This window comes from Eretmochelys imbricata, chromosome 3 (genome assembly GCF_965152235.1).
Source record: "Eretmochelys imbricata isolate rEreImb1 chromosome 3, rEreImb1.hap1, whole genome shotgun sequence".
In the NCBI taxonomy this organism is placed as follows: Eukaryota; Metazoa; Chordata; order Testudines; family Cheloniidae; genus Eretmochelys; species Eretmochelys imbricata.
In genome coordinates this window covers 209,038,750-209,049,918 of record NC_135574.1, presented here as the reverse complement: position 1 = coordinate 209,049,918, position 11,169 = coordinate 209,038,750, and the positions used below count along the sequence as shown (strand labels likewise).

Below are 11,169 nucleotides of genomic sequence, written 5' to 3'. Positions count from 1 at the left end.
CCACCTCCCAGAGGGGTACCCATACCACCAGGCTATAGAGTCATGCTCTTGCTAGCCTGTCTTTTTATTTATACAGTGGTGTCTGCACGGGTGGGGGGTGTTCTGAGGGCCATGCCATGGAGTGGGCCTGAGTGTGGGGGAGAGGGGGGAGATGGGTGTTGCTCTGAGGGCCATGTTGGGGGGTAGGTATGTGTGTGGATAGGGAGGTTCTTTTGAGGGCCCTGTGGGCGTGGGTGGCTGGGGATTGCTCTGAAGGTGGGAATGGATAGGGGGTGGGGAGGGGTTATGCTGAGGGCCCTGTGGGGGGTGGATGGAGCTTATGGGGAGGTTGCACTGAGAGCTCTGTGGGGGCCTGGGGGCGTTGCGCTGAAGCAGTTCGCCTGTGGCTGGGGGATGGCAAGGCGGGGCTGCTCTGAGAGCCAGTGGGGGGGATCGTGCTGAAGACCCTGGGGGTGGTGGATGGAGGTGGGGGGGTTGCACTGAAGCCCCTGCGGCAGGGAGATAGCAAGGCGGGGTTGCTCTGAGGGCAGAGGGGGCATTGCACTGAGCATCCTGTCAGGGGTGGATGGAGGTGGGAGCTCCAAGACCTCGCGGGGGGGGGGGGGGGGCGAGGAGGGGTTGCTCTGAGGGCCCTGTGGGGGGGTGGACAGAGGTGGTGAGGGGTCGCGCTGAGGGCCCTGGGAGGGTGGACGGAGGTGGAGAGGGGTCGCACGGAGGGCCCTGCAGGAGGAAGGGGGTCGCGCTGAGGGCCCGGGGGGGGGGGGGGGAGCCGGTGGACAGAGGTGGGGTCGTGCTGAGGGCCCTGTGGGGGGTGGACGGAGGTGGGAAGGGGGGTCGTGCTGAGGGCCCTGTGCGGGGAGGGGGGTCGCGCTGAAGGCCCTGGTGGGGGATGGAGCTGGGGAGGAGGGGGGTTGCACTGAGGGCCCTGTGGGGGGGCCAGTGGACGGAGGTGGGGAGCGGTCATGCTCAGGGCCCTGGGGGGGGAAGGAGGTGGGGAGGAGGGGGGTCGTGCCGAGGGCCCGGGGGGGGACAGAGGACAGGAGAAGGGGGGTCGTGCCGAGGGCCCGGGGGGGGCAGAGGACGAGAGGAGGGGGGTCGCGCTGAGGGCCCGGGGGGGGCAGTGGACGGGAGGAGGGGGGGTCGCGCTGAGGGCCCGGGGGGGGGCAGTGGAGGGGAGGAGGGGGGTCGCGCTGAGGACCCGGGGGGGGCAGTGGACGGAAGGACGGGAGGAGGGGATCACGCTGAGGGCCCGGGGGGGCAGTGGACTGGAGGACCGGAGGTGGGGGGTCGCGCTGAGGGCCCGGGGGGGGCAGTGGACGGAAGGACGGGAGGAGGGGGTCGCACTGAGGGCCCGGGGGGGGCAGTGGACGGGAGAAGGGGGGTCGCGCTGAGGGCTCGGGGGGGGCAGTGGACGGGAGGAGGGGGGTCGCGCTGAGGGCCCGGGGGGGGCAGTGGACGGGAGGAGCGGAGGAGGGGGTCGCGCTGAGGGCCCGGGGGGGGGCAGTGGACGGGAGGAGGGGGTCGCGCTGAGGGCCCGGGGGGGGGCAGAGGACGGGAGGAGCGAAGGAGGGGGTCGCGCTGAGGGCCCGGGGGGGGGCAGTGGACGGGAGGAGCGGAGGAGGGGGGTCGCGCTGAGGGCCCGGGGGGGGCAGTGGACGGGAGGAGCGGAGGAGAGGGGTCGCGCTGAGGGCCCGGGGGGGCAGTGGACGGGAGGAGCGGAGGAGAGGGGTCGCGCTGAGGGCCCGGGGGGGCAGTGGACGGGAGGAGGGGGGTCGCGCTGAGGGCCCGGGGGGGCAGTGGACGGGAGGAGGGGGGGTCGCGCTGAGGGCCCGGGGGGGGGGGCAGTGGACGGGAGGAGGGGGGTGCGCTGAGGGCCCAGGGGGGCAGTGGACGGGAGGAGGGGGTCGCACTGAGGGCCCGGGGGGGCGGCAGTGGACGGGAGGAGGGGAGGAGGGGGTCGCGCTGAGGGCCCGGGGGGGGGCAGAGGACGAGAGGAGCGGAGGAGGGGGGTCGCGCTGAGGGCCCGGGGGGGGCAGTGGACGGGAGGAGGGGAGGAGGGGGTCGCGCTGAGGGCCCGGGGGGGGGCAGTGGACGAGAGGAGCGGAGGAGGGGGGTCGCGCTGAGGGCCCGGGGGGGCAGTGGACGGGAGGAGGGGGGTCGCGCTGAGGGCCCGGGGGGGGCAGTGGACGGGAGGAGGGGAGGAGGGGGTCGCGCTGAGGGCCCGGGGGGGCAGTGGACGGGAGGAGGGGAGGAGGGGGGTCGCGCTGAGGGCCCTGTGGGGGGTGGACGGAGGTGGGAAGGGGGGTCGTGCTGAGGGCCCTGTGCGGGGAGGGGGGTCGCGCTGAAGGCCCTGGGGGGGGACGGAGCTGGGGAGGAGGGGGGTTGCACTGAGGGCCCTGTGGGGGGCCAGTGGACGGAGGTGGGGAGCGGTCACGCTCAGGGCCCTGGGGGGGGAAGGAGGTGGGGAGAAGGGGGGTCGTGCCGAGGGCCCGGGGGGGGGTGTCGCGCCGAGGGCCCGGGGGGGGACAGAGGAAAGGAGGAGGGGGGTCGTGCCGAGGGCCCGGGGGGGGCAGAGGACGAGAGGAGGGGGGTCGCGCTGAGGGCCCGGGGGGGCAGTGGACGCGAGGAGGGGGGTCGCGCTGAGGGCCCGGGGGGGGCAGTGGACGGGAGGAGGGGGGTCACGCTGAGGGCCTGGGGGGGGGCAGTGGACGGGAGGAGGGGGGGTCGCGCTGAGGGCCCGGGGGGGGGCAGTGGACGGGAGGAGGGGGGTGCGCTGAGGGCCCGGGGGGGCAGTGGACGGGAGGAGGGGAGGAGGGGGTCGCGCTGAGGGCCCGGGGGGGCGGCAGTGGACGGGAGGAGGGGAGGAGGGGGTCGCGCTGAGGGCCCGGGGGGGGCAGTGGACGAGAGGAGCGGAGGAGGGGGGTCGCGCTGAGGGCCCGGGGGGGGCAGTGGACGGGAGGAGGGGGTCGCGCTGAGGGCCCGGGGGGGGGGCAGTGGACGGGAGGAGGGGGGTCGCGCTGAGGGCCCGGGGAGGGGGCAGTGGACGGGAGGAGGGGGGTCGCGCTGAGGGCCCGGGGGGGGGGCAGTGGACGGGAGGAGGGGGGTCGCGCTGAGGGCCCGGGGGGGGCAGTGGACGGGAGGAGGGGGTCGCGCTGAGGGCCCGGGGGGGCAGTGGACGGGAGGAGGGGAGTCGCGCTGAGGGCCCGGGGGGGGCAGTGGACGGGAGGAGCGGAGGAGGGGGGTCGCGCTGAGAGCCCGGGGGGGCAGTGGACGGGAGGAGGGGGGTCGCGCTGAGGACCCGGGGGGGGCAGTGGACGGGAGGAGGGGGGTCGCGCTGAGGGCCCGGGGGGGGGCAGTGGACGGGAGGACCGGAGGAGGGGGGTCGCGCTGAGGGCCCGGGGGGGGCAGTGGACGGGAGGAGGGGGGTCGCGCTGAGGGCCCGGGGGGGCAGTGGACGGGAGGACCGGAGGAGGGGGGTCGCGCTGAGGGCCCAGGGGGGGCAGTGGACGGGAGGACCGGAGGAGGGGGGTCGCGCTGAGGGCCCGGGGGGGCAGTGGACGGGAGGAGGGGGGTCGCGCTGAGGGCCCGGGGGGGGCAGTGGACGGGAGGACCGGAGGAGGGGGGTCGCGCTGAGGGCCCGGGGGGGGCAGTGGACGGGAGGAGGGGGGTCGCGCTGAGGGCCCGGGGGGGGCAGTGGACGGGAGGACCGGAGGAGGGGGGTCGCGCTGAGGGCCCGGGGGGGGCAGTGGACGGGAGGAGGGGGGTCGCGCTGAGGGCCCGGGGGGGCAGTGGACGGGAGGAGGGGGGTCGCGCTGAGGGCCCGGGGGGGCAGTGGATGGAAGGACGGGAGGAGGGGGTCGCGCTGAGGGCCCGGGGGGGCAGTGGACGGGAGGAGCGGAGGAGAGGGGTCGCGCTGAGGGCCCGGGGGGGGGCAGTGGACGGGAGGAGCGGAGGAGGGGGGTCGCGCTGAGGGCCCGGGGGGGCAGTGGACGGGAGGAGGGGGGTCGCGCTGAGGGCCCGGGGGGGCAGTGGACGGGAGGAGGGGGGTCGCGCTGAGGGCCCGGGGGGGGCAGTGGACGGGAGGAGGGGGGTCGCGCTGAGGGCCCGGGGGGGCAGTGGACGGGAGGAGGGGGGTCGCGCTGAGGGCCCGGGGGGGCAGTGGACGGGAGGAGGGGGGTCGCGCTGAGGGCCCGGGGGGGCAGTGGACGGGAGGAGCGGAGGAGGGGGGGTCGCGCTGAGGGCCCGGGGGGGGCAGTGGACGGGAGGAGGGGGGTCGCGCTGAGGGCCCGGGGGGGGGCAGTGGACGGGAGGAGGGGGGTCGCGCTGAGGGCCCGGGGGGGGCAGTGGACGGGAGGAGGGGGTCGCGCTGAGGGCCCGGGGGGGGCAGTGGACGGGAGGACCGGAGGAGGGGGGTCGCGCTGAGGGCCCGGGGGGGGCAGTGGACGGGAGGAGGGGGTCGCGCTGAGGGCCCGGGGGGGGCAGTGGACGGGAGGAGGGGGTCGCGCTGAGGGCCCGGGGGGGGCAGTGGACGGGAGGAGGGGGTCGCGCTGAGGGCCCGGGGGGGCAGTGGACGGGAGGAGCGGAGGAGGGGGGTCGCGCTGAGGGCCCGGGGGGGGCAGTGGACGGGAGGAGGGGGTCGCGCTGAGGGCCCGGGGGGGCAGTGGACGGGAGGACCGGAGGAGGGGGGTCGCGCTGAGGGCCCGGGGGGGGCAGTGGACGGGAGGAGGGGGTCGCGCTGAGGGCCCGGGGGGGCAGTGGACGGGAGGAGGGGGTCGCGCTGAGGGCCCGGGGGGGCAGTGGATGGGAGGAGCGGAGGAGGGGGGTCGCGCTGAGGGCCCGGGGGGGGGCAGTGGACGGGAGGAGGGGGGTCGCGCTGAGGGCCCGGGGGGGCAGTGGACGGGAGGAGCGGAGGAGGGGGGGTCGCGCTGAGGGCCCGGGGGGGGCAGTGGACGGGAGGAGGGGGGTCGCGCTGAGGGCCCGGGGGGGCAGTGGACGGGAGGAGCGGAGGAGGGGGGGTCGCGCTGAGGGCCCGGGGGGGGCAGTGGACGGGAGGAGGGGGGTCGCGCTGAGGGCCCGGGGGGGCAGTGGACGGGAGGAGGGGGGTCGCGCTGAGGGCCCGGGGGGGGGCAGTGGACGGGAGGAGGGGGGTCGCGCTGAGGGCCCGGGGGGGGGCAGTGGACGGGAGGAGCGGAGGAGGGGGGTCGCGCTGAGGGCCCGGGGGGGGCAGTGGACGGGAGGAGCGGAGGAGGGGGGTCGCGCTGAGGGCCCGGGGGGGGCAGTGGACGGGAGGAGGGGGGTCGCGCTGAGGGCCCCGTGGCTGCGGACAGCGGGTGGTTCCGCGGCGCGCGCGGCCGGGGGGCGGGGCCGGGTTCCGGAAGCGGCGAGCGCGTGGAGCGGCCGGGTCGGTTGGGCCGCGCGGGGCACGCCGGGAGCTGTCGGAGCCGCGCGGCGCAGCATGGAGGCGGCGGCGAGGTGGCGGGGCCTGCCCGAGCGGCCCAGCCTCGCGCCCCTGACGGCGCCGGGCTACGGGCGGCCCCGCGAGAGGCAGCACCCGGCCCTGCAGGAGCTGACCCGGGCCCACGTCGAGTCCTTCAACCTGGCCGTGGGCGAGGGGCTGCACCGGGCCGTGCAGGTGGGGAGAGAGCGGGGGGGGTGCAAGGGGGCGCGGGAGAGAGCAGGGGGGAAGTACAGGCGGGGGGGAGTGCAGGTGGGGGGTGCGGGGGGAGTGCAGGTGGGGAGAGAGCGGGGGGGCGCGTGAGAGAGCGGGGGGGAGTGCAGGCGGGGGGCGCGGGAGAGTGCAGGCGGGGGGCGCGGGAGGGGGGGTGCGGGGGGGAGTGCAGGCGGTGGGCGAGGGAGAGAGCGGGGGTGCAGGGTGGGAGGCGGGGGGCGCGGGAGAGGGCGGGGGGAGTGCAGGTGGGGGAAGCGGGAGAGAGTGGGGGGGAGTGCGGGGGGGGGAGAGCAGGCGGGAGAGAGCGGGGGGGAGTGCAGGCGGGGGGGCGCGGGAGAGAGCGGGGGGGAGTGCAGGTGGGGAGAGAGCGGGGGGGCGCGGGAGAGAGCGGGGGGGAGTGCAGGCGGGGGGCGCGTGAGAGAGTGGGGGGGAGTGCGAGCGGGGGGGAGTGCAGGCGGGGGGCGCGGGAGAGAGCGGGGGAAGCGCAGGCTGGGGGCGCGGGAGAGCGCAGGCGGTGGGCGAGGGAGAGAGCGGGGGTGCAGGGTGGGAGGCGGGAGAGGGCGGGGGGAGTGCAGGTGGGGGAAGCGGGAGAGAGCGGGGGGGAGTGCAGGCGGGGGGCGCAGGAGAGAGCAGGGGGGAGTGCAGGGTGGGAGGCGGGGGCGGGGGGGAGCGTGAGAGAGCGGGGGGAGTGCAGGCGGGGGGCGCGGGAGAGGGGAGTGCAGGAGGGGGAGGGAGCGCGGGGGGGGTTGTAATGGGAGCAGGCCCGTGCACCCTCGGGAAGGGCTGGTGCGTGGCAGCAGGGGCCGCCAAGGCAGAGAGCTTGGGGCTGTCTCATGCCCCGTCGCTTTACGCCCCAGCTTGCCAGGCGCTGGCTCTCTCTAGACAAGCCCTAAGTCGGTTTCTGATCCGCGCCTGCTGGTTTCCTTACCAGCCGCATCTCCACAGCAACCTGTTGAAATACACATGAGGATGGGTTGTTCTTATGCTGCCGTTGCACTGACGGGCCCAAAGAACCGGAATGGTTTAATGGGCAATGATTTTCCTCGGCTGGTTATTTACCCTCATAGAGACCACGTGGGTGAGGGAATATTTGTTGCGGCACCAACTTCTGTCGGTGAAAGAGACAAGCTTTCCAGCGTGCACAGCTCCTCTTCAGCCCTGGGAAATGAGCGTCACAGCCAAATACAAGGTGGATCAGATTGTTGAGCATAAGTAGTTAGCACATATTTCAAGGGACCTTTCAAGGTGAAGTGGGCCCCTTAATGCCTCTCCAGTCATAGGAACTGGGGTAAAGCTGGAGGTGAGGCACGGTTAATGGGTTATATAGATTGTTGTAATAAGCCATAAATCCAGTGTTCCTGTTCAGTCCATGATTTTTAGTGTCTGGCAAAGTTATGACTTTAGGCTCCCACAGTCGTCTTTTGAAAGCGTTGTGGAGATTTCCTTTGAGGATGACGACTGAGAGGTCAGGTATAGAGTGATCGTTGTGAAAAGTATTCACCCACAGGTGATGTGGAGTTGTCGTCTTTTGTCATTTTTCTGAGTAAGTTCATTTGAGAGCGTAGTGATTCTCATTTCACCTGCAAGAACCCAGGTCAATATAGAAATAATCTCCCTTGACCGTACACCCCTAGTTGTAACCTACTATCCCACACTGGAACCCGTATGGAGTATCATCAAACAGTTACAACCCATACTCTGGTTGTATGGGGACCACATCCTGAAATAAATCTTTCCTGAACCTCCTCTTCTAGCTTTCAAACAACCCCCCAATCTCTCCCAAGTTCATCAGAATCAAGATCCACACAGATCAGGACACTAGCTCAAAGTGGCTCCAGATCCTGCCAGAACAACTGGTGCAAAACCTATGATCTACCTGCACTACCACAATGATCAACAACCCTCACAACACACCTTTCAAGATCCATGATTCCTACACACACCTATCACAACAAGTGGTGTACCTCATCCAGTGCACTAAATGCCCCAATAATAAATATGTGGGTGAAACACAGAACTGACCCCTGCAGGACCCTACTAGATATGCCCTCCCAGTTTGACAGTGAATCATTCATACTACGTTTGCCCTTCTACAGTTGTCTAGGACCTCACCTGTCCTCCATAAGTGCTTGAATTGCTAATGGTTCTGAGATTACTTCCACTAGTTCCTTAAACACCCTAGTATGAATTTCATCAGGCTCTGCTGGCTTGAATACATCTACCTTAGTTAAATATTCTTTAGCCTGTTCTTTCCCTATTTTGGCTTATATTGTTTGCTGTTAATTTGAATTGTGTTGAGTATCTGGCCGTTATTAACCTTTTCAATGAAGACTGAAGCAAATTAGGCATTAAACACTGTCTTCTTGATGCCATCAGGTATTAGTTCTCCTTCCCTGCTAAGTAGAAGACCTACACTTTCCTTTCTTTCTTTTGCTCATAATGTATTTAAAGAACCTCTATTGCCTTTTATATCCTTTGGTAGGTGTAACTCTTTTTGTGGCTTAGCTTTTCTGACTTTTGTCCCTACATACCTGTGCTATTCTTTTGTACTTCTCCTTAGCAATTCATCCATGTTTCTGCTTTTTGTAGGATTTCTTTCTGATTTTCAGGTCATTAAAGAGCTCCTGATGGAACCATATTGGCCTCTTACTATTCTTCCTTTCTTTCATTCATATGGGAATAGTTGGTAGTTGTGCATTTAATATTGTCTCCTTGAGAAACTACCTCGTCTCCCGAATTCTTTTATCCCTTGGAGTTTATCCCCATAAGAGCTTACCTGCCAGTTCCCTTTGTTTATTAAAGTGTGCTTCTTGAAATACATTGTCCTTATTCTGCTGCTTTCACTCCTTTCTTGCCTTACAATCATGATATCTATCATTTCATGATCGCTTTCACCTAAATTGCTTTCCACTTTTAGATTCTCAACCAATTCCTCTTTGTTGGTCAGAATCAAATCTAAAATGGCTGCCCCAGGTCACTTCTTCCTCTTTCTGAAACAATAGGTTGTCCCCAGTACATTCCAGGAACTTATTGGAAACATTGTATTTTGCCATATTACCGTATATACTTGTTCATAAGCCGAATATTTTTGGTAAAAAAGTGACACATCAAAGAGTGGGGGTCGGCTTATAAACAGATCTACACCAAAATTTGATGATTTTAAACTCTATGAAATCATTGAATTGAATATTTAATATATTGTCGTTTTGTTTATCCAGAGCGTCCGCAGGCATGGAGCCCCTCAGCCCCCTGCGGCCGCGGTTCGCCGTTCCAGACAATGTATAAACAAAATGTCCCAACCCGGCTTACCCTGACCGGCCGGGAGCCAAAGTTTGCCGACCCATTTATTGATGTCAATACTGCAGCCTTTTAAAGTTGCAAAGGCTTTGTTTAGTGGACTAGTTTGGCTTGAAAGGAATACTAAAAGAGCAGTGCTGCAGATCTGCATGACATTTGACCCATGCAGTTCACAAAATATAACGTGCAGAATCGATGGACTCTCTTAATAAAATTGAAATAGCCTGTTATCCCCACAGAAATGCCAATCTACAGGGCTGCTTTGAAATAAAAAAAGAACAATAATAATTTGCCAGTGATAAAGCAGGTGACATTCCTATATAAAGTCCTACAAAATTTATAACTACAATAATAATAATCTATTTTCATACTAGTATTTAAAATGAACAACGGTAAAATCAAAAGCAAAAGGTCTGCTTATCACGCAGCATTCAAACTTAAAGTTGTTGAATATGCAGAAGCAAACAATAAATGCGCCGCTGCTCGTGAATTCTGTATCAATGAGAAGCAAGTAAGAGAATGGCGAAAAAATAAAACAACACTAAAAGACATGCCAAGAAGCAAAAAAAAATGTCCAGTGAGGTGTGCTTCATTTCCTGAGCTGGAGAAAGATGTCAATAATTGGGTTGTTGAATGTCGACAAAATGGGTACATTGTCACTAGAACTGGAATTCATCTGCGTGCTCTGCAAATGTCGAAAGATGACAAATACAAGTCAGTAAAGCCATCAATGTTTGTCGCATCAGCGGGTTGGTATACTCGCTTCATGAACCGTCATAGTCTCTGTCTTTGTCAGCAAACAAAGCGCAAAAGCTGCCGAGAGATCTGGAAGAAAAAATCGAATCTTTCCAAAGGTTTATTATAAAATGTCAGAAGGAATATGCATTTGAACTGTCACAAATAGGAAATATGGAAGAAACACCGATGACATTCGATCTCCAGAGCAAGCAACAGAATGGTAACCGGCATTGGTGGAAAAAACAGTTTTAATTAAAATCAATGGCCATGAAAAAATCCATTTTAGGGTGGTTTTATCATGTTTGGCAAATGGATCAAAGCTTTTTCTTGTTGTTGTTTTTAAAAGAAAAACCTTACCGAAAAACATGAAATTTCCTGCTGGTGTCATCGAAAAGGAATGGATGGATGAAAGTGGGACTATTGAATGACTGGAAAAAGTGTGGAATAAGAGACCAGGAGCACTTATCAAGGGACCTGCTGTGCTCGTTTGGGACATGTTCAGGGCACACAAGACAGATGAGGTGAAAAATGTGGCCAAAAATAGGACAACTACTTTGGCTGTAATACCTTGAGGCTTAACTTCAGTTCTACAACCACCTGATGTCTACCTGAACAAACCCTTTAAAGACTGGCTACGTAAAATGTGGTCTGAATGGATGTGCTCAGGCATGGTGAAGTTGACAAAAGGCAGGAATCTTATGAAGCCCGAAATCAATCTGGTCACCCAGTGGATCAAGGACGCGTGGGTGTCCATTCGCTCAGAAATGATAGAAAAATCATTTAGGAATTGCTGTATCAGCAATGCACTCAACAGGTCAGAAGATGATGCCATATTTGATGATGACACAGCAGAGGCTGATGATGAGAAGGAATCTGAGTCTGAAGACAAAACTGCCGAAATCGACGATGACAATGCAGGTGCAGCTGTGACTGAAGCTGAGTTTAATTAACTGTTTGGTGAATCAGAGATTGATTCAGACTTTGAAGGATTTTAAGACTTTTTAAAGTCTCATATTGTTCTAAGTTACTTGTTTTAAATATCCATTTACTGATTTCAAATACTGACTGTAATTTTGAAGATGAATACATTTGTTCAATGATTATTATAACAGGTTTTTCGTTAGATTACATTAAAATAATGCTAGCAAAACTTTTGAGTGTTTCTTGTGACGCCAGCTTTTAAAATATAGCAGGGGTTGGCAAACTTTGGCTCCCCGCCTGTCAGGGTAAGTCGCTGGCAGGTCGGGACGTTTTGTTTACTTGGAGCGTCTGCAGGCACAGGCTGGGAATGGCAAACGGCGGCCACTGGGAGCTGAGGGGCTCTGTGCCTGCGAATGCTCCAGGTAAACAAAATGTCCCAACCCGGCAGTGGCTTACCCTGACGAGCTGGGAGCCAAAGTTTGCCAACCCCTGAAATATAGTGTCGGCTTATGAAAGGGTCATACAGTTTTTACTGTTTTTACCCA

At 62.7% G+C, this 11,169-nt stretch overlaps 1 protein-coding gene across 1 annotated transcript in view; it reads left to right on the top strand.

Moving 5' to 3' along the window:
- The first annotated feature begins 5,446 nt into the window (after positions 1 to 5,446).
- POLR1B (RNA polymerase I subunit B) overlaps positions 5,447 to 11,169 on the top strand; it is a 34,081-nt gene continuing 28,358 nt past the window's right edge. Inside the window, exon 1 of the mRNA XM_077814220.1 lies at positions 5,447 to 5,632. Within this exon, the coding sequence (XP_077670346.1) occupies positions 5,456 to 5,632 (177 nt within the window). The 5' untranslated portion in view covers positions 5,447 to 5,455. The remainder of the gene's footprint in view (positions 5,633 to 11,169) is intronic.